Source organism: Sinocyclocheilus rhinocerous, unplaced genomic scaffold, assembly GCF_001515625.1.
Source record: "Sinocyclocheilus rhinocerous isolate Xijiao unplaced genomic scaffold, SAMN03320098_v1.1 scaffold562, whole genome shotgun sequence".
NCBI classification, from domain to species: Eukaryota; Metazoa; Chordata; class Actinopteri; order Cypriniformes; family Cyprinidae; genus Sinocyclocheilus; species Sinocyclocheilus rhinocerous.
Window position 1 is genome coordinate 1,851,325 of NW_015641608.1, and position 26,339 is coordinate 1,877,663.

The window sequence follows — 26,339 nt, forward strand, 5'->3', positions numbered from 1 at the left end:
AACAGTATTTATATCGTTTTTTACCTCTGATGCACTGATTGACACTCCTAATTGAGATTGTAGATAGAGTGTCACTGGTCCATTTGAGAGATAGGTGGCGGTAATGCACTTATAAGTCTGCGATCCGCCGTAAAGCAAGAAGAAAAAGAAGACGCATCAGGCCGGCTGTTGAGAACGCGCTCAGGACAGACAGTTCAGACATTGCGGTGAAAATCAGAGGTAAAAAACGATATAAATACTGTTCAGTTTCTTGCACAGACCGATCGTTTCGTGTCTTTGCACATCAGTGTATCGTCACGAGCCGCAGGGTTTAATTTGTGTGTTTTTTTGACTCTCAAAGCCGTGATTCCCATTCACTTCCATTATAAGACTGACAGACTGCAACGGTTTGAGTTCAAAATCTTCGTTTGTGTTCTACTGAAGAAACAAAGTCACCTACATCTTGGATGCCCTGGGGGTAAGCAGATAAACATCAAATTTTCATTTTTGGATGAACTATCCCTTTAAGGGATTTATAACATTACAAAAAAAAATCCACTTCAAACAAATGCTGTACTTTTGAACTTATCAAAGAATCCTTAGAAAATGAATCAGTTTCCACAAAAATATCAAGCAGCACAACGGTTTTCAATATTTATAGGAAGTGCTTCTTGAGCTCCAAATCAGCATATTACAAGAATTTCTGAAGGATCATGTGACACTCAAGACTGAAACCGTGGCTGCTGAAAATTTAGCTTTTACATTACAGAAATAAATTAGATTTTAAAATAGAATACTGTTATTTTAAATTGTAATATTACAACACAATATTGCTATTTTTACTGTATTTATTATGATTAAATAAAAGAAGCTTTGGTGAGCATGGCACTGTCTGAAAGATTTGGGATGGGGCTTTTCGAAATCCATACGAGCATATGTGATTTTCTTGTATTCATACCTTCCACGGGCGTCTTATTCCTTTAAAGAACTCAGGCATCCACATGGGCAGAACCACGGCTTCCTTCAAAAGCTTCTTGGCCTCCTCCAGGTCAGCAATGTCATCCCTGTATTCGAAATTAAAAACCATTATCTATGACTGATTATTTTCCTAAAAAACTGAGGATATTTGAGAAAATAAATGAGAAATGAAAGCACTTCTGGAGGAAAGTGAGATGACAGCAGATGAACCCACCATGTGACATTGGGGTTTTGGGAGATGATGTCTCTCTCCAGAGTTTCAATCAGATCTTTGTCCTCTCCTCCTCTGTCAAACCTCTTCACCTCCGTCTCCACACCCTCCGCTTTGTTCTAAAGAGGGCAGAGAATTTCGTCAAATCAAATCATTTTTAAAATGATTTCTTTGGCAAAAGGTTCTGATGGGCTTTTCTGCTAAATTAGAGACTGTTGCAAATGGCTTTGCAAAAATGGTAACATCAGATTAAGAAGACTTCAACCAAATGACCTGCAAGTACAGCAAGTTCTGTTATTTCAATCTTTGGACCAAAACCAAAGTGCTTATAGTGAAGAGCACAAAGGAAACGCTTGCATGTTTTACTTTAACTTTCTGAACGGTTTGCTTTGATGTCAGAAACTGGTATCACAGGTTCATAACATTAATACAGCGAAAGGCATCTGATCCTTTGAGTAAATATTGTGACTGCATGCACTTTATGACACAATAGGCCTTGTTCAAACAGTAGACAGAAATAGGAAATGGATCCACATGTTCTTACTCTATCATCTTTTGCCTTGGATGGGTTTTCTTTCTTTTCTTTGCCTTTCTGAGCTTTTCCCTTGTCACCGTTGGCAACACGTGGTGAGGGTCGTGGTTGGTTGCGGGGGCCAGCGCTCAATCGGTTCCCGTGGCCTTTACTTTCTTTATGCGGGCCGGAGGATTTCCGCACTACACATGGAGACGGCCTGTTCACCAACACACAGACACATGCATGTAGCATCAGGACATACAGTGTGACTGTGCGGACTCTGAAGGGGACCTTTAGAAATTTTATTTTAATTTGGCTGAATGGAATGAACTATCCTTAATTAACATGGCTGTAATCGCTCATTCAAATGGTACTTCATAATCAGATTATGGTTTATATAACAGGCTCAAGAGCCCTTTATTAGCCTCAAGGGAGGCATGAAAGAGAATGAGGGTCTGAGAGACGGTGGGACGCTATTCAGAACTTAATCTAATTCACATGACATGAGTGCTGAAGGGGGCTTTAAAACTCAACAACAACTACTAAAGACAGGATTCCCACACAGTGTGGCAAATGAATTTCCAGTTGTTTGGAGTACTGGATAAGGATTCTTAAATCTTGTTTTTAAAAAAAAAGCATATTTTCATGCAAGGGAAAATTGTAAATGTAAAAATTAAAACATGCAATATTAACAACAAAAAAGTAGATGTCTGCACACTGATATTAAAGCTGCACAACCAAGTACAATGTTTCAACCAGTTTTGACTTCATTAGGCACAATCCATCAGTCTGATGACTTGCAAAACGCTATGTTGTAGTCTATGAAACATGCTGCCCCATGTTGAAAAGCAGAATTCTACTTCAAATGTACTATACACATATCCTACTGCATGAGTAAAAGAGTTTGTGGGGCTCTGTGATGACTGTCTGGAGGGTTTAGAATAAAACCAGACATGGACATGTACCTGTGCTCCACGTGAACAGGCATAATGTCATTCTCCTGGCCAAAGCTGCTGGGTTTGGATGGGGTCGACTCCAGCTGGAAGCTCTCAAGTGTTGCCATGATCTCCCGAACTTGCTTAGTTTCCTCATTTATCTCCTGCCAAACCTGGACGAGACAACATGAACACACAAAAGCCTGTTACAAAAAGTGAAGAACATTAAATAGCCTGAATTATACTTTCAGACAGTGTGACCAATACCCAGGGAGGAACTCGAACCTGCTGCCACTTCTGCTGTAGAGAGGAGTCTCTGACCGAGTAGAGGTATTTTCTGATCTGCTCCAGGACCCCCTGATAACAGACCACCGCAGAGCTGTAGTTCCCCAGCAGCGCGTATTCTCTAGCCAGCTTCACATTCTCATTGATCTCCGCCAAACTCATTCTGCAGGAGTTCAAATATGAGGGACAGCTAAAGACTTATGGAAAGATGTTTTATGTTTAAAGAATACAAACAACATTTGTGAACGCAAATGGTGTCAGTTAATAACACAATTATATAAACCACATAAACAAAGGGGGTAAAAAACGATGCAACAACTTCCAGACGGTAACGTTATCCATAAACAGATTCGGGGATTACCAGGAAAGTATGACAAGCATTAAACATTATGAGCTTACATCAAAACAAACATTTCAACGGTGTATTATAGCAGTGTGTAGTTATGGAGTTGAACTGTACAAACCTGTGAAGTGATCAGTCTCTGAAGTGTGTAAAACTTTCCACGAAAGATGTTAGCAAAGGAAAGGCTCAGCATTCAACCGTTATTACGGATCAAAACTCATGTGTGTGCTGCTTTGGACGAGGATTATATTTGAAATAATTTAGGATCCACACAAACTCATAAGGTCACTTGTTTGGGAAGGGCACTTAAGACTGTGAAGGCGGAAGCAAAAGTAAAAATCCCTCGCGTCGCTGCTTGTCAAAATAAAGGTCAAAAGCGCGAGAATGTCTTTTCAAAATAAAAGTAGAGTATGGGGATACAAAATTAAGTTATATAAACTGAATTAACTAAATACATAAACAATAGTTGCTAAATAAGGACTACTACAACGCATAGATACAAGTTCACATGCCTGATAAATGGAAAAATTGTATTCCTAATGTAGAACCCAACAACAACAGCTTCAAAATTAATGTTTGAGGTGATTCACTTTTGCTCTTCCAGAAATTATTCATTGAGGTAAATTTATGTGACATCAAAGTCATCAAATTGGTCAAGTTTAACAGCTATGTGTCTTCATCTGCAGCTTTTCATTACATAATCAAAGTCAACTATCAATTCAGATCATAATGAAAACATGTCAGACATTTTTTATTGTTATTTCCACGTTTATCAGCAAGTATCATTTCATGAACCAAGACGAGGAAGATGACAGGAGACCATAGAAGTATACCAGGTTACTGTTGCATTTGGACAATGTGTACATGATGAAAGAGTTTTTGTTTTTTTTATGCTGCTTTCTTTGACACAGAATGCAGACCGAGCAGAAAAATGTGTGCAAAATGTAACTGAATCAAAATACTAAATGAAATGTTTAAAACTAGATATGTCTAGTAAGAGATGCAGCTATTGGCTATAAGGTTAAATATCTAAGACCTGTAGGATATATAACAGTGATTGAAATCACAGACAATTTAGAAGAGCTTTCAAAAAGTTTCCTTCACTTGCAGAAATTGTGCTTCTGGTTGTAAAGACGAAATAGCCAGTGGTTCAGTAGTTAGAATCCTTTCAAATATACAGTGTGGGTGAGGAGTCAGTACCAAAGTTTTCACTGAGAACCGTCTAGATGGGAACATGGGTTTTTGTAAAGGCACATAGTTTTTTTTGGATACCATAAACCATAAATGGGTCTGAAGGTAATTACTGACATGCAGTTGGACTTTTTTGCATATGATATTCCCAAACATTGGCAGTGCCATTCACACTAAATGTCACATTCACATTCACAAACTGGATGCACACAGGACAAGAAAGGGGGTGGGAAATACTCCTGGGTTGGAGGATCTCTTCAGTCAACATTCAGTTAGTTCAACTGAAGTTTTTCCACACACGGGCATCACATTTCCTTGCAGTTAAAGAAAAAAAAAAAAAAAGATGTGCAAAGTTGATTGATGGTAACAATGGGAAAACAATTCATGGTGACTGTGGTGATGAAAATGAGAAAGCACTTCAATCAAACTACAAATTCGAAAAAATAAAAAAGGCACATGTACAGCAGCCTTTCTAATGTCTTTGTGTGTGTGCTGTGTGCACTGATGTTTGGGACGACTAGCAGCAGTGGAACTTCAGTTTTACAGTTGTGTCTTCTGGCCCCTCTTAATTTGCTTCCATGTGGTCCATTACTGGTCTGAGGCTGTTACAAGTTCGAACCACTGTCTCAAAGCATCACTGAGTGTCTCTGGGAGGGCGTTCACATTTCGCAAGATAATGTAGAAGGGGAAGGGGAATTCCTCCATGTAGGACCGAATCTCCGGCAGCTCACCCGGCCCTTTAAATATGGGTATTTTGATATCCAATATGGAATCCTAACATGGAGAGATTCATATATTAAACATTGCAATTAAGAATGTATATTTATTTTATTATTTTAATTATGTATTTAAGCAATTATATTATAATAAATATAATTCTAACAATTTTACGATAAATGTTACAAATTCATAAATGCTAAATAATTATCTTAAGAAGAAAAAAAAAAAAATAATAATAAAAACAACCTGGGGATCACTCAGCATCTTCAAAGTGCATTTCATTTGACTAATTTAGATAATGTCAAAACACATAGCAAATCCATTTTTTTTTTTTAGTTTAGCTAAACCTGGATTGTTAACACAAAATCCTGTTGAACCAATCAGATTCCTCACCCTGGAATTTGGGTTATCCAACACTACAAATATGACAAAGATGTTTGCGCTGCGAGCAGCCTGAACGGCAGCTGCGACTCTCTCTTTCCCTTCCAAGAACAAACCGCGACCATCAGATACTATTAGCAGTAACTGAGACGTTTCTGTTAAGAGGAAAAATAAAACAAATCAAAGAAATGCATTAGATCAGAAAGTAAACAAGACTCATAACTAAGGGCTGCTTTGTTTACATCAATGTGATCAATTATTTTACCAGTGTTTGTTGAGCCAGGGGTCTGCTGTTTGGCTGCCATGAACATATTTGTTGAAGTCTCTAAAAACTGAAAGATAAAAATATTCCAAATGCTTTTAATTTGCAGTGGGATAGAATCTGACAGTCATCAGTTTAAACATATAACAATATAATGCAAATAAATGTAACAAAAAACATAAAAAAGAAACTGAATTAAACAAAATAAGACAATCAGAAAGTCCAGGGAGATATTTACTTGAGCTATTCTGGTCTTTTTCTGCTGGAACTGACAGAGCCGCAGTATTTTTGCTCCTGTTTGATCATTGAACTGCTGGTGGAAGGGATGGAGCAGCTGGGCACTCTCTCCAAAACTACAGCAAGTGAATTAAAAGATGGATAAATGAGTGTGGGACTACATGCATTAATTCATTTATTAAAGCAAAAATAGAAAAACTGAGAATCTTTGCATCAATATTACTCAGCCATAAGAGTAAAAAAAATGAACTGAACTCACCTGCACACAGCCACCTGACCCACTTCCAAAAGCGTGAGAGCATTCACTATGACAGAAACCGACTCAAATGCCAGCTACAGAGACACACGCAATATCAAATACAATATTTATTCAAATAAATAGGGTAACACATCTTTCCATTTTAACAGGTTCAAATTAGGGGTGTCGCAATATACCTGAGAAATACCTGTAAAAAAAACTATATATTGATATTATGTTAAAGGCACAATATGTAATTTTCGCCACTAGAGGGCGCATATTCCAAAATAAACAAATAGACAAAGGCGTAGTTAGATGACGCCGTGACTGAGTGTGGAATCATAGGAGTTGTCGTCTTCATCCACACAGCCGATACAATCCGACGGGACTCGGGCAGAAATCATGTTCATGGATGAGCTAATGATTTATTAACGTAGTAGAATGAAGCAGGGTGAGGCTGAAAGCCGTCGAAGCGAAACGAGGCGCTGAACGAGCGTGACACACGGCTAGAAAGCAGCGGAGCTTTTATTATGCCACAGTCGACCACTTCCGCTCCTTCTGGTCGTGCGTATGTGGGGTATAGCAGCACTGTTTTATCATACTAGATACATTTGAAAGTTCTGTTATAATGCTACTCTGTGCGGTCGTCACCGGTCTATTAAAACGCACAACATATTAAAGCGTCTTTGGTGTTTCCATGTTTTCTACAAAACAAAACTGGAAATCGAGGGGTTATGACGTCATTGGCAGGCGACACAATGACACTATGGACACGGTCCGTGTCACTAGTTAAAATTGCTCATTTCTCTGGATTTAAACATTCTTCGAAACATTTGGGATAATGTAAGTACACAAGTCAGCAAAATATATAACACTGTTCTAGTGGTTTTTGGATATTTTAATAAAAAAATCTTACATATTGTGCCTTTAATACTACACATGTAATATTGTGACAGCCCTAGTTAAGTTGAATTCAGTAGGTGATATTTAATATCTAAAGTGATTTTGGGAAACTGTACCTGTTTGGAGTGGTTGTCCACCATACTGGAGGAGTCATCCACAGCCAGGCAGATCTGGTAGTTTCTCTTACTGGGTTTTGTTCTCCTCAGCCAGATCTTATCCTTGCGGAACTGACTGGCGATGTAAGGAATGACCTTGCGCATGTTCAGCCGTTTGCCTGTGCGAAAGTCTCCCCTGTTTAGGATCATTAAATAGTGTTAATGGAAAACTGTTGAGGAGAACTGAAAGAACACCCAAATGTTGAGGGTCTGAACTGATAAATATGACCAATGAAAAACGACATCGGAGAAGATACTCCTTTAAACGATCCTATTAGTAGAAGTAGAAATGCTTCTTTTGAGGTTGGATGGGAAGGTAAAGGACCAACCTGAGTTTGGCAGCCTGTGTGGGCTCCAAGACAAGCCGGAGCTGCTCACAGAGCTGCTGGGACAGAGGAGATGTCAGGGCCTGGTACTGATGCCACAGCGCTGCTGCCGCACTCTCCTGAGGGACATGGAGTAAGAAGGAAAAAAAAAAAAGAAAGAAGAAGAAATGGATTAATGAATTAAAAAAATATTTATTTATTACAGTTTCGATATGTGAGGTAAAGAGAAGAAACTCAGTTGTCATGTGACTGGTGTTATGATGTCACCTCTTCCTGGGATCCTAAAGTCTGTCTCTGCCAGGCCTCCAACTGCAGCTCCATCTCTCTTCTCAGCTCTTCTGGGTTCTTCAATGGTACCTGATCGAACACAAATTGCTGTACAATCTATATGCTGAATGTAATACAGCGGTTTGGGATTATTACGATTTTTTAAATGCTTTTAAAAAAGTCTCATGCCCACCGAGGCAGCATTAATTTGATCTAAAATACAGTAAAACTAACATTGTGAAATATGATTAAAATGTCAAATAACTGTTTTCTGTTTCAAAATTACATTTATTCCTGTGATGGCAAAGTTACTCCACTACCCCAGTCTTCAGTGTCACATGATCCTTCAGAAATCAGTCTAATGTGATGATTTGCTGATCAAGAAACAACTTAATGATTAGAAGGTTTAAAAGGATATCATTTATTCGAAATATACATCTTTTGCAACATTATAGATGTCTTTACACTCACTTTTGCTTAATTTTATGCATCCTTGCTGAATTACAGTATTCATTTCATTCAGAAAAACAAACCTTCTGAAGTAAGCATAAATCAACATACCTTTTGCATGTCCATTAGTAATTCAGGCACAGTGTGGATGGTGGACTCGTCACTCCTCTCTTTCATCTCTTCTTCATTACTGCTCCTCTGTGTCTCTGGCTTCTCCTTTTCTTCTTCATTGGCCTGTTTCTGTGCCTCCAAGTCCCCACACTCCAAACCTGATAGAGAATGGATGGACGTTAAACATGGACACACAGGTTACATGTATGTGCACACACAGTTGGTGGATGTTAATATTCTACCTTTCTGAGAAGCTTTATTGTCGTTTAGCTTCTCAGGTTTAAGCTCCTGGGCTTCAACAGCTTGCAGGTCCTTTTCTTCCTCCACATCCATTGCAATGTTTGCTTCTTCATCCTCCTCTTCCTGTTTCACACCAGTCGGCTTCTGCTGTTCTGCACTGGCAGCGTCTACGAAGAAGATGTTTACATGGATTGGAATACATTGCAGGGCAGATTCAAACCTGTCTTACTCACATAAGCACACAGCTCAACCTTTCTGAATTAAGTATTTGGTGTGCACTTTACACAAAATGAAAGACAGAAAATACATAATAGTAAACAAATCCTCACCATATGTCTGGGCATCGTATCTCTCCTCTCCGTGTTTTATGTGCTCGTACAGGTCAGACTCCTGTTGTGTGTTGGGCTGAGACTGATCTTGCGTTTTCTCCTCTGTGTTGTCAACCGTACGCAAACGTTTATTCACACGCTCATTATAATCACCCATTGAGCGTTCATTATCTGCCTGTCCAGGTTTGCGTTTGAAGCTCTGGTAAAAAAAAAATAAATAAGAGAGGACATCAGCTTTTCTATATTTTACACTTCGTGCCTTAAGTTGTGATTTGAACACTGCACTGTTCTCAGCAACAAGACAAAATACCACAATTAAATAAATGAGCAAATAATTGTCAAGTGAAACAGGATGTTATTGAACACACTGACCTGCGTGTTTCTCTGTCTCTGTTTGTGTGAACTCATCCTGGCCATCAGCTTGGAGTCGTGCCCCTCAGACTGACTGGCATCTGCGGCCCCGCTGCCGTTCTCCTGTGGACATGGATCATTTACATAACTGATTTACTCAACTGAGCTCCAAAATTGACAAAAATTTTATACGGACTATAGAAATTTCATTTAAAGATTTTATTAAACATCCATGACTTTTTCCAGGCCTGGAAATCATTTCTAATGTTCCCTATTTTGAAGTATATCTGAGTGAAAGGGGACTTCATATCTATTGGGAACTGATCATTTTACTGATTACTGTTAATGGGCATAATGTTTTTGATTAAAGATTACAAGGGCACATAAAAAAAAAAAAAAAGTTTTTCTTTTAAGAAATAAAACCTATTTTTTTTGTAAGGCTGACACTTGCACACCTCCTTTGCCTGGTCTCTCTCTGACGCAGCTCCAGCCAGCTCTACTGCGGTGTCACTCTGAACGTTCTCCTCTCCTGTCTGTCCATCTGACGCATGTTCCTTCCTCTCTGCAGATTCTATCTGTGCTTCATCATCCTCACCCTCATTCTCTTCCTCCTGTGAAATGTCAGATTTCAATTATTAGGCGAGTCTTTTTCCTCTGCATGTTTGCATTACTACACATTTCCATAACAAATTACTTTTGAACAACACACCTTTGGCTTTTGCCCTTGATCAGCTGGAATGGACTTGTTCTCATCTCGCCCTTCTTCCTGTCCTTTATTTTTCTCCTCCTCCTCTTTCTCCTCTTCTTCATTCTCTCCTCTTTCATCTGTTTCAGACTCTTGATTCTCAGATTTTTCTGCTCCTTCCTTCTCTTCTGATTTGTCTTCTTCTCCCTGTTCCTCTATCTGTCCTTCTTGTTGCTCATCTGTCATCTCATCTCCACCTTCCTCCGACCCATCTTTCTCTTCTTCCTTGTTCTCATCCACCTCCATGAGTTTGTCATCTATATCAAATGGATTCTCCTCTGAAGCAAAAGGTAAAAGTGTGTGAAAAACAAAGCTCAAATTAAGAATAATTACAGTTAAACCAGTTTTATAGTACATGTACACTACTGTTCAAAAGTTTGGAATTAATAAGATTTTTTTTTTTAAAGAAATATTATTTTCGGTTAGGATGCTTTGAATAGATTAAAGGTGATAGAAATCTTTTGTAACATTATAAATGCCTTTACTATTTCAAATGAATGCTGCTCTTTTGAACTTTTAATTCATCAAAGAATCCTGAAAAAATGCATCATTATTCCCACAAAAATATTAAGCAGCACAAACATTTCTTGAGCAGCAAATGATCATGTTATTAGAATTAGAACTGGAGTAGTAATGCTAAAAATGCAGTTTGGCAATCACAGGAATAAATTACATTTTAAAATAGGTATTTTAAATTGTAATAATATTTTTCAATGTTACTGTTTTACTGTATTTTTGATGCAGCCTTGGTGAGCATAAGAGACTTCTTTCAAAAACATTACAAAATATTACCAACCCTAGAGTTTTGAATGGTAATATTTCTTCTGTTAGAGGAGATGCCTGAATATTGAACATACCGTCTCCTTCTCCTCTCTCTTCATCCTTGCCATCTTCATCCAGGTTGAGATCATCTGGCAGGTCCATGGCTTCTGTTTCTGCCGCCTTCTCCTGCTTACCGTGGTACGGGTCTACTTCATTTTCATCAAACTCACGCTACAAACACACACACATGAACATGTTGTTAAATATATACCTATTATTATACTCTCTTCCATTGGGTTCCACAGTTTTAATATTGAGGGAAAGAAATGGTGAAGAGTGACATGGGCGTCACGAGTTTGAATCCCAGCTCGTGGATCTTTCCTGATCCCGCCCCCCTCTCTCCCCCACATTGCTTCCTGTTCATTTTACACTGTACTGTCGAAAAAAAACAACAACAAAAAAAACAACAGAAGTGGTGAAGGACTGACCTCATCCAGCTGTTCATGGATTTTCTCCTTTTCTTCCTCATCTTTTGGGTGATCTTTGTCCTGGTTCTTATCTTTGTTTGACTCTCCAGCATCCGTGTTGTCATCCTTTGCCACCAGCTCTGACTCTCCCTGATCCATTCCTGGACCAGACTCTTCCTCTTTATCACTGTCAACATCATCCTCATCATCCTCATCATCTCCCCACATTCTCTCGTCCAGAGTATCTGTCTGACCATCACCCAGATCCCCCATCTTCTTATCCAGCTCCTCATCTTCTTCCTTATCAGAGTTTTCTTCATCCTCCCCTGAACAGCAGACGAGAGATTCATGTCATTATGTTTTTTCTAATCTTTGATTGATTGTGAAATTCAAGTTATATATTGTACTATTTGCACCTGCTAAAACCATTTTCAGTTCAATCTGTCAACTATTTGAGTAACAGTAAGTGCAGTCACCTGGCTCATGGTCTGTGCCGTCATGCATCTTTCCATCAAAGTCTTCAGACATCTCAATGGCATTGTCCTCCTCTTTAATGTCCTGTTTGTTTTGCTCCTCCTCCTTCTTGTCCTGACCCTCCTGGAAAGTGTCTTCAACCTGTACAAAGGCAAAGGTTCAGAAATTAATTTTGACACCAGTCCAGCTTTTAAATTTCAATCAAGTTCAGAATTTCAAATTGAATCCAGTTCAGAATTTAATTTCGACTCCAGTTCAGATTTGAAGTTTTACTCAAGTGAGAATTCAGTTTAGTGTAAAATGTAAGTTCAATACCAATTCAGTTTAATTCCAGATTTCAGATAGTTTAAATGTTCAAATGCTTTCTTAACAGTGGTTTCCTCATACTAATGTACCTGTTCCTCGTTCTCGATTTTGTCACTGACGTCTTTTACTCCTTCACCTTCTCCTATTCCTCCACCCTCGTAATCATGGAACTCTGTCGCTCCCTCACCGTCTCCTCCTCCCATCAGCTCCTGGGGCAGACAGAAACCCTGTAGAGTGAAAGCAGAGAGAGGGAGAGAAAGTAAGTTTTTTTGTATAAAAAAAAAATAATCTGGACAATTAAATGTTTTGGGGGGAAAGTGGTTTTAAAGACAAACTAAATAATAATGTTGCAAACAGTAGCTTTTCAGATTGAACAATTCTAAATTCTGAAAAGAAAGGCTCCAGTGACCAGTGAGGGAAAGCACGAGACAATATACCTTCTGTGCGAGTTCAGTGAAGATGTTAGCGAGGACGGATAGAAGCTTTCCTGTGGTACGGTGAGCTCCCATCATTACAGCCAGATAATACCTCACCAACTCAGAGTACAGACACAGCAAGGGCTCCAAACGCACCACACCCCTACATGCCTCTTTCAGTTCCTTCATATAAAATATTCAATACACACACTGTTATTTTCAGATGTAATCTGTTTGCAGATAAAACTGTTCATGTATGTGTGCGACTGACCTGTAGTTGGTGGGGCTGACAGTCATCCCTGTGTGATCGAAGTCTCTCCAGCAGCTCTGTTACGACTCCATTGACCTCTGGTAATGAGAGACTGGACACATCTCCACTCAGGTCTTCTTCCAGTAACCTGCTCAAGTGTCCCGGTTTCAAGAGCTCCTCTGCCACCTCTGAGTCACTCTCTAGATAAGCACACATAAAATGAGCACACACACAGATAGATTCCCTCGAACATGCTCTGTGTAAAATCCTGGGTGAATTCCCACCTCTCTTGCTTTCTGACTGCTGATCCTCCGGTTTTTCCTTCTCCTTCCTCTTAACAAGCGTCTGAACCGCACACAGAACCATGTTTATTGTTTTCTCCAGCTGCCTGGAGAACTCAGCAGAAAATTGATGGGAGCACCCTGCATGCAGACAAAAAAAAAGAAAAGGGTAAATTTAATTTAGATCAATATAGACTACACTCAAATGATAATGCAGGCAAGATGTTACTCTCTTTTTATATTTCTATTTAGCTTTAATTTATTTCAGTTTTAGTTTTATTAATTTTAGTGTTCAAGTTTTTCCATCTAATATTTATATTTTATTTTATTTAAAAAATATTTTTAACCGTTTTAGTTAACAACAACAACACTGGTGTCAATGTATTGAAAGAGGAAGTAAGGACCGGACATGTCTAAGGTCTGAAAAGTACTCTGTGCTCTCACGTTTCTGTGACTGTCTGATAGAAAGCAGGTGAGTCTTCCAGGTGGTGAACTCTGTGAGGCAAGTCTCCACCTCCGTCCTTATGGCCTGGAGACCGCAGATGAGGGCAGGCTGGGTATGGAGGACCAAAACACCATCAGGAATAAAGAGTTGTTCTAGAGCCGGCATCTGACCCACCACAATGCCTAGCCGGTCCAGAGAGGAACAGCAAAGTGTGAAGTGATCCCTATAAGGAGGAGACAGGAGATAAATATTGATGTATAATTTAAATCTAAAGGGTGATGGATTACGAACAGAGTTGAGACTCTGTTGAATATAAAAATTTCCATGACATTGTTACTGAGGACTTCTAGTAAAATATAAAATAAAACAAAGCAAATGTCACTACAGAAATGGTTCCAACATTTTTAGTGAGGATTTTTCTAGACTTAAAAAACAAACAAAAAAGAAATTAAATAATTAATTAAATTCACTATAGAAACTACCCCAACATTTTAAATTATGACTTTCCCCAGGCCTATAAAATAAAACAAAACAAATAAAATTAAAATAAATAAATAAACAAAATAAAAATGTTCACAACATTTCCACACTTGAACAGCTCAATTCAAATGTGATGCATTTCTCTTACTTACCAGCTATGGACAACTCTTTCTGTGGATTCCAGGGCCAATCCATCCAGCTTCTCTTTCAGGTCTTTCACTTCCTTCATTAGGTTCTCCACCTTCTGCTGCACCTCCTTCCAAGCCTGCTCCCCTCTCCGCAGCAAACACGCCTGTGGCTGGATGTGTGGGGGCATGGGAGACGGGTGGCTCAGTGTGGCTTGACCCTGCATGACCTCCCCCTCCCTGGCCTCAGCAGGGGCTGCAGAAGAACCTTCAGGACAGCACTGGAGGATCCAAGAGAGCTGCTGGAGAACAACAGAGCAGTGCAGCACTGAAGACTGAGCCCTGATGATCCAGTGCTGGAGAGGCTTCTGAGGAGGGAGACCGCTGACATCATCTTCAGAGCAATGCGTGCCAGACTTGATGCTCTGTATACTGTCGATCAACTTCCTGTTGTTTTAAACAGAAAATACAGTATTTAAGTGGGCCATTCAAAAGTTTGGAGTTGGAAGGTGTCTTATTCTCACCAAAAATTCAGTGTAACATGATCTTTCAGAAATCATTCTAATATGCTGCTTTAGTGCTTAAGAAACATTTCTTATTATCAATGTTGAAAACAGTTGTGCTTCTTAATATTTGAATTAGGGCTGCACGATAAATCGCATGCGATATTTAACGCGCATCTTGTCAGAAAGCCGGTTCTGTAATCAGCGTAGTCTATCTAATGAATCTTGAAAGGACAGTACCTGAGTTGGACCCAGTGCTCTGTGAGTCCGGCAAGTCTTCCTCTTTGCCTCAGCAAAAGTTTAAACAGGTGAGAAGAGAAACCTCTACATCGTTGTATATTTCCCAGTCCAAGCTCCTAGAAGGACAGAGCAAGAATTAAAACAAAAAAACAATCCCTTATTGCAGCACTCAGAGAACCACAATAAAACTTTAAATATAAAGAAGACATTTAATTTTGCTCATTATATCGGTGTGAGGCCCTCACCTTAACAGCTCTTTGTAATGACGTCAGCATGGCGTTGCGTCTGGCCCAGGATCGATAGAAGTACTTCTCACAGCCTTCCCACGCATCCATCATCTCCGCAAATAACCTGTGAACATTATTGCTATCAAAATAAGGCTCTGACTCTAGTCTCTATGACAGGCACTAGTCTGTAGACGCTAGTTACATACGTGTGCGCCGTGTTGTCCTGTGTCTTGACTGCAGACAGGGCTATCTTCATCTCCATGGGCTGCAGATACAGCGTCTTATCTGGGTCTGCTGTATGACCCCAAGTCAGACCCTTACGGTAGGACAGACCTGGACAGAAACAAAACTCAATCAATCTGCTGTCTGCATACACTTCAAGATTGTAGAGAAAAAGGAATAGATTTTGGACCATATAAAATAAAAGAACCTTGATTTATAAATCAATTTTCTAACACCACATGAAATGACTCAGACTGACCGATCTGTGCAAGCATCTTGAAGAGATCAGCCAGTGCTCTCTGTTTCTGCAAAAGGATGTGTTTCACCTCTGCCTTTTGCTTCTCCTGCTCCATGCTGCGGTCCACCGTCAGGCTCTGCAGGGCCTGCACATTGGTAATTATCTCAGCTGGAACAATAACAAATTGGAGAAAAAGTTACGTTTTTTGATTCATAAGAGATTTTCCAAATTCATACACCCTCACGTATGCCTTTAACAAGCCTCAAACATAACATGTTGAGTAAGCTTTACTAGCCCGAGGACAGCAAATATGACAGCATAAAACAATCTAGTTTAATAATAAAAACACAAAATAAACTCCTCTATGAAGTTCTCAGCCTATAAACGAAGGCAAACAGTGATACCTGTGAACTGATCCAGGTCTTCTGAGAGCTCAGGCAGAGTGGTCTTCTTTACCAGTTGAACACACAACTTTTTCATCTTCTTTGTGAGGACAGGCAGACGGGCTTGGAGAGACGAGGGCTCTTTATCAGATGAGAGTTCCTCTGGACCATCAGCCTGATGCATGAAAAGTGTTTGAAATGCAACTTTGTTACAAAAAGAAACACCATAATGATCATGATAAGGACAATAGAGTTGTTCAATAACAGAAAATCCTCTAGAATTCAAGATGTCATGTTGTTTGGAAAGGGCTGAAATTTCAGCTTGAGGTTGGGTTGTGTTACCTGCAGATCCCTGCCCTTTCCAGGCAGGGCAGCTCTCAGTGCTCGATGAACCCTGTGCAGAGAAGTCTCCTCAGGCTGTGAATCCACATCATCCATGCTGCTGTTACTGCCCAGTTCCACCAGACACGGTGCACACGGCTCCTTCAGTGCCGTCTCAAACTTCTTCACAAACTTAAACAGGGTCCTGATCACAGACACAATGTCATAACTTTATTTTTTACACCATTACAGCCAGTTTGATGCCCACTATTTTAGCAATGTGTAAAATATACAAGACCCAACAAGTCTAGTGCTGAAATGTAACAAACATGCTAAATGAATAATGACATTATCACGTTGATGTGTTTTGAAAACACACTACCGTTCAAAAGTTTGGGTTTGGTAAGATTTTTTAATGATTTTAACGACTTTTATGCTCACAGAGACTACATTTATATTATCAAATGTAAAGAAAGTATTAATACAGTTTAAAATAACTGTTTTCTATTTTAATAAATTTAAAATGTATGGCCCCAAAGTTTTGAATGGTAGTGTAACTTTCAGTCAATCAGCCTCACCTATGTGTCTTCTCCACTGACTGCTTGATGGACCAAAAACTGACATCATTCCACTTGGAGATTTTGACAAAGTCCTATAGGCATCAAGATAAACATTATATTAACTCAATAAAAGGAGACAAAATTACATCTGACAGTAGTCTTGCTTACTTTGAGCTCTTTCTCTATAGGGGACCTCAGCTGGGTGATCTTGGCCTGGATGCTCTCTGAGAACAGGGTGTAATATTTATAGAGATTCCAGAGCAAACTGCAGAGCGAGTCTGTGAGGATAAAAGGAAGAAGTCATTCATTTAATTTGGCCTGGGCTGCATTTCCCAAAAGCATCGGAAGCCTAAGTACATCGTAGACCCATCGAAACCAATGGAGCTTTGATCAACTTAGGCTTACGATGCTTTTAGGAAACGCAGCCCTGCATAGTCATCATTTTGTCACACAGCAGCACTAATACACAAAGTACCAAAGAAAAGTCAAAATAAAACAAACTGTACTGTATCAACATTGTATATGTATTGTTCTGTCCCTATGGATATGCTGTAATCCAGATTTCTCTTACCACATCCTTCCTGTTTGGGAGCCAGCAGGACGTGGCAGTGAAAACCAAACAGCATGGACAAACGAACAGAAAACTCTCCTAAGGTGGAGCCTTCAATGAAGGCCTGCAGGGTGGATGAGACTGACGAGAGGGAAAGATTCTCCACACCATCATCTATTGGACAAGAAAAGTGTCATTCAATGCAAACAGATAAAAAATAAATAAATAAATAAATAAATAAAACCGGCCACTGTGGCTAGTGGTTTTCCAAATTTACTAGCCACTCAGCATTTTCACTGGCCACAATTTTGTAGTTGGGAAATTACATTTTATATTACTTAATACTGCATACAAAAATTTATTTAAATTGATTTCCAGGTCATTTTTTACCCATTTAAAGGGTATTTTCCCCTAACTGTATTAAATGCATGCATCATCTTTCATATCAAATTCTTACATTTTATTACTAATTTCACTTAATATAATAAGACAATATAGGGCTGTTAGCAATCATATGAAATCAGTATCTACAAAATCGATCTTTCCACTGCAGAAGAAACAGAAGTGACTGGAGCGGCATTCAGATGCATTTACACAGACAGTTCAATGTAGTTGAAATATAGCACGAATGCATTTACACTGCAAAATTACAACAGCATAAATAATGTTGTGAGCTTGGTGTTTTAAAATATATATATTTTTAATATATAAATATGAAATGTTGGAAAAAATGCAAAGATAAGCTACTATGAAAGTAAACTGCCAGTAGGTGGCAGCAAGTGACTTAATCTTAAAGGGGTGGTGGACTGGGTTTTTTATAGGCTTGATTGTGTTTATGGGGTGCAGTCTAACATGTGTTAATGCTTCGTTTGTTAAAAAACGCATTATTTTTCACATAATTTATGCATTGAACTTTCAGCTTCGTAACTTTGCAGATACTGTTTATGATCAAACAGCAACATTACACACTAACTAACATTAAAAAAGTGAAATCGCAATCAACCACCCCTTTAATTAATGGGTCATTGAAGCTTGCCTTTATGAATGGACCACTGAATCATTGACTCAAATTATTCAAAATTCAAAAACGCTAATCATTCAGTAATGAAACACCACTGTGGGTTGCTCAGACATGAGCGACTGTGCTGCTGTAATCGTTGTTTGGAACTATTTTCATTAACCAAATGGAGCAAAAACGGTCAACGTTGACAATATATCAAATTCAAATATTGAACTAAAATTTATATTAACTACTCGTTTTAACTCTTTAAAATGTCAAATTTGCAATCGTGGTTTTCAGGGAAAACTTCACTCTCTTGGTCGTGTCATGTTGCTTAACTAGGCTGTATGTTATAAATATAAAAACTAAGTTACATTTTATGTTTCTTCTGTGTTCCGTTTACACCGAATGTAATAAAATAAGAATCATTCTCGCCGAAATTTCGGTGCTTCCCTAATTAGATGTTTTAATCAGATTAGTTGTTCGGTCAGGCAAGTAAAATTCTCTTCTTTCACTTGCCCCTTTAAAAAATCTACTTGTCCCAGACAAGCATTAATGTCAAGCTCTGTTACTGTATATAAAATTCAACCCGCCGAAGTGGCTAGTAGGAGTGATCGTGTTACCCCAACAGCTGAAATCCACCCGCATTTGGCGGGTGTTAATGTCAAGCCCTGTATATATATATATATATATATATATATATAGGATGCCCTGGGGGTAAGCAGATAAACATCAAATTTTTATTTTTGGGTGAACTATCCCTTTAACTACACAGAGCCGTTGTTCACTGACGAGCTGCGCAAAACCACGTTCATATTCGCGCAATTTTTTGCGCAGCTCGTCAGTGAACAACGGCTCTGTGTAGTTAATGCTGCTCAATGTGAAAGCACGCACGTGATGGAGATTTACCGCTGATTACAGAACCGACTTTCTGACAAGATGCGCGTTAAATATCGCATGCGATTTATCGTGCAGTCCTAATAAATAGCCTAAAATACACAGCCGTTCAATTTTTTTAATGAGTTCAATGATTTTACTCAGTAAAGATGCATTGAACTAATCAAAAGCAACAGTAAAAGATTTATAACATAACGTTATTTCAAATAAATGCTGTTCTTCTTCTTTCTATTCATCAAAGAATCCTGAAATAAAATGTGTCAGTTTCCACAAAAATATAAAGCAGCACAACTGATTTCAACATTGATAATAACAGGAAATGTTTCCTGAGCACCAATTATTACTATGATTTATTAACAATCATGTGACACTTAAGACTAGAGTAATGGCTCCTGAAAATTAGCATCACAGGAATAAATTACAGTTTAAAATATATTAAAATAGAAAACAGTTATTTTAAATTGTAATCATATTTCATAATATTGCTGTATTGTTCTGTATTTTTGGTCAAATTAATAATGAGCGTAACAGACTTTCAATAACATTAACTCCAAACTTTGAACAATAGTGTACATTTTGTAAAATCTTTTTCTTTTCTCTTATTTTTTCCTCAAGTTCCTTGGGGGTCCCTTCAGGTAAATGGACAACCAGTGCTTAGTTGAATTCTCAGCATGGCGCTTCTGTGCGTTATCTAGGCTGCTTGACCAGCAGCTGCAGAGATACAGTAGTTAAAAACCAATTAGACCTCCATATAGCAGATTAAAGCAACTTAAGCTTTAACCATCACCTTCAGTTTAAGACTGTTTAATTACTTACTTGAGCTCAAGTTTTCTCCACTGAATGATGAGCTGTGTGATAGCTTCCAGCTCATTCCTAAGAGACACTGCCCGGCTAGCATTGTTTTCCCAGTCCTGTGAGGAAGAATGAGAGAAGAACTGCTCACAAACTGATATCTGAAACTGATGACCTAAGCTGTGCACAAATGGTCATGAGCTGATTCCCCTACCTGTGCTTTGCTGAGCAGGATCTCCAGACCGTTTAGGAACTTTGCTAGAGGGCTGGAAAGACTAAACGCCAATATCCTCTCTATTACCATGGTGATCTGCGACACATAATACAAAAAAGGGCATTTGAGAAATAGCCAAAAGTTTTAACATACTTCATAGCAAATGAGTTTCAAAGAAGTTTGTGAGATGCATCTGTTCCTTAAAATATAAATGCAGCCACAGATTTTCAAGAAAATAACCATGTATACTATACAAAGCACAAAGAAATGTGCTTTGTTGATCATTCTTTTAACAAATTAAATTATTGATAATTCTTTTATCAAATTAAGCACATCATTTTAACTCTGTTCTTTAAAAACAAGACATGTTTAATAAATAGTAGGGCTGCACGATAAATCGCATGCGATATTTAACGCGCATCTTGTCAGAAAGCCGGTTCTGTAATCAGCGGTAAATCTCCATCACGTGCGTGCTTTCACATTGAGCAGCATTAACTACACAGAGCCGTTGTTCACTGACGAGCTGCGCATAATATTGCTGTATTGTTCTGTATTTTTGGTCAAATTAATAATGAGCGTAACAGACTTTCAATAACATTAACTCCAAACTTTGAACAATAGTGTACATTTTGTAAAATCTTTTTCTTTTCTCTTATTTTTTCCTCAAGTTCCTTGGGGGTCCCTTCAACCCAATTTAAAAAAAACCTGAAACATATCATTGCAATGACAGTGACAGTGACAGTGACAGTAACAGCCTCTCTCACCTGAACAAGTGCAGGGTGTTCGGGCCAGTCGCTCAGGCGCTGTCTCACAGCCTTACTCAGCTGTTCTAGCGCTGGCAGGCAGATCCGGGCCTGACTCATATTGGCGTCTCTGTAGAAGTCATACGGCCCATCACTCTGCAGAATCAGTCCAGCTGGACCTCCAGAACCGCTCACAGTGTTCTGGAGCAGAGTACTGAGGAGAAGCTGAGAGCCCATCAATTTAGGGTCCACTTCACAATCTGAGAGGAAGGGATAAACAGGGAAAGATCAGATGATGAGATATGTGGGGGCCGAGGTTTTCTGATTTGTATAAAATCATGCCTTCATACCCATTAGATGGTAGAAACGGGCTATCAGTGGAGCTGTGATTTGATATGATGAAACCAGGGCATTGATGTGGTCTTTGCTGTGATTGGTTGGCGGGTTGGGTTGGTACCACAGTGACTGAGCATAAGACAAACAGAGTCTCTGATGGACCTGAACCACTGTGCTCATGCTGCTGACCAACAGGAAGCTGCTCGTTTCACTAGACGACTCCTCCATATCTGCATCATCGTCATCCTCTATGATTATTGGCTGATCAAGACTAGGTTCTGAAGTGATATCAGCAAAATCCTGTGGAAAAAAAAACACATTATTGATCCAAAGACAAACTCTTACAATGCAGAGGGCAACAAAACATGCAAATGTGTGTAAATAAATTACATCCCACTTAAAAACTTGCATTTGACCCTTTTAGTGCATGTTTACCTTGTGGTAAGATGGGAAAGAGCATCTGAACTCTCTCTCTTCCTGCTGGTCCTCTGTAAGGCCTGTCCCATGTAGACGAGAGCGACTGCGGTACAGACTGGCTTCCATCTGCTCTTTTTCTCTCGCTCTCTTCTCCTGCTCGTCCCATTCATTCACTATAGCCTGAAAAAAACATCAGTCTGTTACAAAACCAAAATTATCATACGAAACTAATTATTATATTATTTTTCAAATATAACCAGTATATTATTTTTCTTCTCACACAGAATGTCCATATCTATATACTAACTAAATTAACAAAAAAAAAAAAAAAACTATTTAAAATAGTTTTCATGACTTATATATTGATCATAAATAAATAAAGCTAAAATAAATTAAAATTACTGGATGAACTTAAAACGTAACTTAAAACTAAAAATTAGAAATGATGCTTTGGCAACTAACTGAATAATTGAAGTAATAAAAATAAAAAAAAAACAGAAATAAATATAAATTAAAGCTATATAGGAAAATAATACAAATTAGTAACTAATATGAAAATGAAACTGAACTGAAAACATAAAAATAAAAGGCAATATAAAATATTAACAAATACTAAAATAACACATAAATAATACCAAATGAACCTTTTATATATATCCATATTATGTATTTATTTAGTACACAAATTTTTTTTTATTATTTATTTATTTATTTATGTATTTATTATAAAAAGTTAGAGGACACCACATTAAAAATCCGAGATTCAAAATCTCATTGAAATTAAATTCAAAATATTATTTGGGATATTTGTACTTCATATCTCACCTGGCAAACATGTCTGAAGAGTTTTTGCGTCTCTGCACTGAGATGTCCAGCACTCAGTGTGTGACTCTGTATGTACAGCAGCGCATTCAACAACAAAAGTGCATGATCTGGGATCACACGGCTGACCTCTGTTGCTGGCAACTGCTTTCCCAGGCCCTTTAGCATGTGCAAGCATTCCTTTGAACACAGGTAGTCTGCACAGGCCAGATCAGAGGATGCCGCTGGACTTGGAAAAGCTAGCATAGTGGACACGAGACGTGACAGACCCGTTTGGGCAGTCACCGACGAGGACACCTGAGACGCCAGGAGTCGCATGCCATGCTGCACTTGCAAAATTGCTGCCCGCAGGGGTACAACCACGTCAGGATAAAGCGGGTACTCCTCGACCAGCCGTTGGGCAAAGCGGTGCTGTGAAGCCTGCCAGACAGCCTCCTCCTTCAACAAACCCTGAACTCCCAGTCTTGATTTTGGGGCCTGTAAGGCCTTCAGGAGGTGGGAGAGCAGGTCGCCCACTGCAGCTGGTTGGCCGATGCTGCACAGGTAGTGCTGAAGTTCCTGATACAGGCGACCATATTGGGGGTCAGGGGGGCGGCAGGCTTGTTTACGACTCAGTTCACAAATCTGCTCCTTCACCTGCTGCATACGGATCCACAAGTACCTACAAACACACACAAACAACAAAAGAGAATTCAACATCCAATTGGAAATTTAATTGAATATCCCTGATGTACAGTACGAAAAAAAGGATATTGAGGGGATTTGATCATAAACAATTTAATATCAATATTAGTGCTGGGCAATGATTAATCGCAATTAATCACATCCAAAATAAAAGTTTTTGTGTACATAATATATGTATGTGTACTGTGTTTATTTATTATGTATTTGTAAACACACACACATGCATGTATATATTTAAGAAAAATGTTATGTTTATTATATATACAAAATATATACTGTATGTGTGTGTATTTATATATACATAACAAATATACACAGTACACACACATATATTACATAAACAAAAACTTTTATTTTGGATGCGATTAATCGTTGCCCAGCACTAGTTATTTCAATATCGGTTGATATTAGCTGAAAATCTCTCATATCTGTCATATCATATTCATTACCTGATGCGAGGATGCTGGAAGTTGTCAGTTGTGCTACTCTCCTCAAGCTCCGCCCCTGTGAGCAGCTGTGAGGACAGACTCCGCCCTCTCCACTCTTCCTGTAGCAAAGCAAGCTGAGAGACACAAAGAAAGTCATCTTGAGGTGATTTACATGTAGTTGAAAGGCTGCAATAAATCTCTAGAAATCTCACAAAAGCTACCACTTGCAAGCTTGTCTCACCTCTTCTTGTGCATAGCGGAGTTTATATGCCCTTTTTGTTGCAGGGTCAAAAATTGTTTGTGGAGCCCAAATTTGGATTTGCAGCAGACCCATATTCACCCAGAAAACTCCAGACCGGGCAAGCTGGACCGAATCTTGTGCTCGGTTGTGTGCAAACTGTGTCAAGCAAGTCACTAGGGTATCTAGAAAGCCCTCTGGGAGCAGATTTTCCGGCAGGCCTTCTCTGATGGCGATCTGAATCTCCTGGGCTGCAGAAATAGGGTCCTGGCCTTCAGTTAGACTGTGACAGGATTCTGCATAGCTTTCCTGTAAACCTGGAGACAACAGCTCAGAGAGAGACTGCAGTTGTCTACACAACACAAGTCCTTGCAACCTACAGTCAGTTAATCTACAGAGAATGAGAAAGGGGATTGAAAGAGACAGAAAATTAAAAATTAATCACTGCACAACAGAAATGACAAAAACTGTTTATTTGAACAATTATAAAAATATTAAACATTTACCAAAGAATAAAAACATTTATAAAATTTCTGAAATTTAAATAAATATATAAAAAATCTAATACAATACTGTTCTAAAATATTTAAAATCTAACAAGACGTTTTCCTTAACTAGGTGTGATATGTGTCTCTACCTGAAGTCAGCAAGCTCAGGCATAGCCATATTATCCCAGATCACAGCACTCAGATCTTGTAGCTGCCCGGTTCTCTCTCTCCACTCACCCAGGGTCAAACGTGATGATGACAGGAAGTGTGACCCCGATGGATCCCATCGGCCGCCAGCATCAGTGCTGCTCAGAACTCCCAGCATGCAGCGGGACCACACTGCACGACTCAGCATGCCAGGACCCTTCACATCAACAGACATCGCATCAAGGTTATTTATGAAGATACAAGTTATTTCTACATGTTAAATACAAAAAAAACCCCTTTGTTTTTAGTTCTTTCTCTACAAAAAACACACACACCGTATCAGATGGTCCCAACAGTGATCTGGAGTTCATGTGCTCCTCAGGGTTCAGCGGATTCCACTTCAGCCAGCGGTCAGGGTCAGAGGTCACGCTTCCGCTCCATAACGCTGCGAGTGTCTCAGACAGCAGCTCACACCACACCAGCGGCAGCTCCTCCACAGGCTGGGGAGGGAATTACAAGAAGACTGATCAGATTTAAAAACTGAGATTAACTGAAATTAAAATATTAGTCCCTAGTGCAGCATGTGTTTCTCGGTAAATGGAGGATTGAATGCTTTATATATAACATTTATAAATGGAATGTTTAACAAAGGTCACTTGTATGGTCTACATGATAAATGTAAAGATCAAGCTTAATCATTGTATTGTTTGTATGGTAAATTCAACAATCATCAATGCGGTCATTCAGAAAAACACCAGAATGATTATGAAGGTGTTTTGACAGACCCGCTCAGTGCCGAGCAGGAACCAGAGAGGCTGCAGCTGTCGGATATTCATGGGGGTCGACTGCATACAGAAACGCAGATGGTTAGAGAAGGACCTGCGCAGACCATCTTCTGCTTTCTTACTGCTCCTGTAGACCAAAATATGCAAAACAATATGAATAAAACATTATACAGAACAAAGAATAAAGTCTTATTAACGGCCTTGTGCTACAAGATACTACTTTATAAAATCAAGTGCCAATTTCCAGTGTTATTGTTTACTAAAATTAAAACTTATATAAAACATTTTGCTAATTGAGACAAAGTTCAAATACTAATATTACTAAAACCAGTACTTTTACTCCGATACATTTCCCCGAAGTATATTCGTTACTTACTACAAAATAGTCAGAAGTCAGAAGAACACGGACTGCAGGAAAGCATGTTTGACGAATCAGTGGTCTGGCGTCTGCAAGTTAGACTCTTAAAAACACCTTTTGCTCATGTGCAAACAAGTGCACGCAACCGCGGGTGATTTCATTTTCCACTCAAGTCGAGTCTGGGGCGTGCGATACAGCATCGTCTGCGATAATATGGTAAGGGTCGTAATGATGTGCGATCTGACATGATCAAGTATATCACAGAGAGTGCACGCACGTGATTTATTAGTCTATTAAAACTCAAAATTCAAGGTATTCTAAATTGTAGATAGCAAAAATGCTTCTGTATGCTTTTTATATTTATATAAATAAATATAGTTAACTTAATCTATATCACACAAAGAGTACCGTTTTTCTGCAGATATCAGCATGAACACATTAGTAATAATTTTATACAAGTTCAGTAAAGTTAGCAATAAGTGACTTACATTTTAGACATAATATTGCTTGTTTTTTTCTAAATTTTTGGAACGAAAATAGTTCCAAACAAAGATCACAGCACTGTTTTGCGTCTCTGAACAATGGACGG

The 26,339-nt window shown here is 38.8% G+C and overlaps 2 protein-coding genes across 2 annotated transcripts in view; both read right to left on the reverse strand.

Annotated features, from left to right (window-relative positions):
- Window positions 1-3,704, reverse strand: part of LOC107755263 (katanin p60 ATPase-containing subunit A1-like) — a 14,890-nt gene extending 11,186 nt beyond the window's left edge. Inside the window, 6 exon segments of the mRNA XM_016572004.1 lie at window positions 938-1,043; window positions 1,172-1,287; window positions 1,713-1,899; window positions 2,648-2,790; window positions 2,903-3,065; window positions 3,367-3,704. Of these exon segments, the coding sequence (XP_016427490.1) occupies window positions 938-1,043; window positions 1,172-1,287; window positions 1,713-1,899; window positions 2,648-2,790; window positions 2,903-3,064 (714 nt within the window). The 5' untranslated portion in view covers window position 3,065; window positions 3,367-3,704.
- A 273-nt stretch (window positions 3,705-3,977) lies between these two features.
- The window catches only part of LOC107755265 (midasin-like), a 51,811-nt gene continuing 29,449 nt past the window's right edge, over window positions 3,978-26,339 (reverse strand). The window contains exons 58-101 of the mRNA XM_016572007.1: window positions 25,393-25,519; window positions 24,943-25,107; window positions 24,610-24,824; window positions 23,976-24,363; window positions 23,756-23,868; window positions 22,626-23,283; window positions 21,819-21,980; window positions 21,398-21,683; window positions 21,069-21,307; window positions 20,305-20,400; window positions 20,115-20,209; window positions 19,905-20,009; window positions 17,423-17,577; window positions 17,020-17,129; window positions 16,870-16,943; window positions 16,313-16,496; window positions 15,992-16,145; window positions 15,609-15,755; window positions 15,334-15,460; window positions 15,146-15,251; window positions 14,901-15,016; window positions 14,185-14,604; window positions 13,552-13,775; window positions 13,111-13,248; window positions 12,848-13,026; window positions 12,598-12,759; window positions 12,250-12,387; window positions 11,857-11,995; window positions 11,402-11,706; window positions 11,009-11,144; window positions 10,116-10,429; window positions 9,862-10,017; window positions 9,428-9,529; window positions 9,056-9,254; window positions 8,729-8,893; window positions 8,487-8,644; window positions 7,926-8,015; window positions 7,662-7,777; window positions 7,294-7,468; window positions 6,296-6,369; window positions 6,038-6,152; window positions 5,803-5,869; window positions 5,550-5,692; window positions 3,978-5,210 (exon numbers count right to left, since the gene is read on the reverse strand). Of these exons, the coding sequence (XP_016427493.1) occupies window positions 5,025-5,210; window positions 5,550-5,692; window positions 5,803-5,869; window positions 6,038-6,152; window positions 6,296-6,369; window positions 7,294-7,468; window positions 7,662-7,777; window positions 7,926-8,015; window positions 8,487-8,644; window positions 8,729-8,893; window positions 9,056-9,254; window positions 9,428-9,529; window positions 9,862-10,017; window positions 10,116-10,429; window positions 11,009-11,144; window positions 11,402-11,706; window positions 11,857-11,995; window positions 12,250-12,387; window positions 12,598-12,759; window positions 12,848-13,026; window positions 13,111-13,248; window positions 13,552-13,775; window positions 14,185-14,604; window positions 14,901-15,016; window positions 15,146-15,251; window positions 15,334-15,460; window positions 15,609-15,755; window positions 15,992-16,145; window positions 16,313-16,496; window positions 16,870-16,943; window positions 17,020-17,129; window positions 17,423-17,577; window positions 19,905-20,009; window positions 20,115-20,209; window positions 20,305-20,400; window positions 21,069-21,307; window positions 21,398-21,683; window positions 21,819-21,980; window positions 22,626-23,283; window positions 23,756-23,868; window positions 23,976-24,363; window positions 24,610-24,824; window positions 24,943-25,107; window positions 25,393-25,519 (7,723 nt within the window). The 3' untranslated portion in view covers window positions 3,978-5,024. The remainder of the gene's footprint in view (window positions 5,211-5,549; window positions 5,693-5,802; window positions 5,870-6,037; window positions 6,153-6,295; window positions 6,370-7,293; window positions 7,469-7,661; window positions 7,778-7,925; window positions 8,016-8,486; window positions 8,645-8,728; window positions 8,894-9,055; window positions 9,255-9,427; window positions 9,530-9,861; window positions 10,018-10,115; window positions 10,430-11,008; window positions 11,145-11,401; window positions 11,707-11,856; window positions 11,996-12,249; window positions 12,388-12,597; window positions 12,760-12,847; window positions 13,027-13,110; window positions 13,249-13,551; window positions 13,776-14,184; window positions 14,605-14,900; window positions 15,017-15,145; window positions 15,252-15,333; window positions 15,461-15,608; window positions 15,756-15,991; window positions 16,146-16,312; window positions 16,497-16,869; window positions 16,944-17,019; window positions 17,130-17,422; window positions 17,578-19,904; window positions 20,010-20,114; window positions 20,210-20,304; window positions 20,401-21,068; window positions 21,308-21,397; window positions 21,684-21,818; window positions 21,981-22,625; window positions 23,284-23,755; window positions 23,869-23,975; window positions 24,364-24,609; window positions 24,825-24,942; window positions 25,108-25,392; window positions 25,520-26,339) is intronic.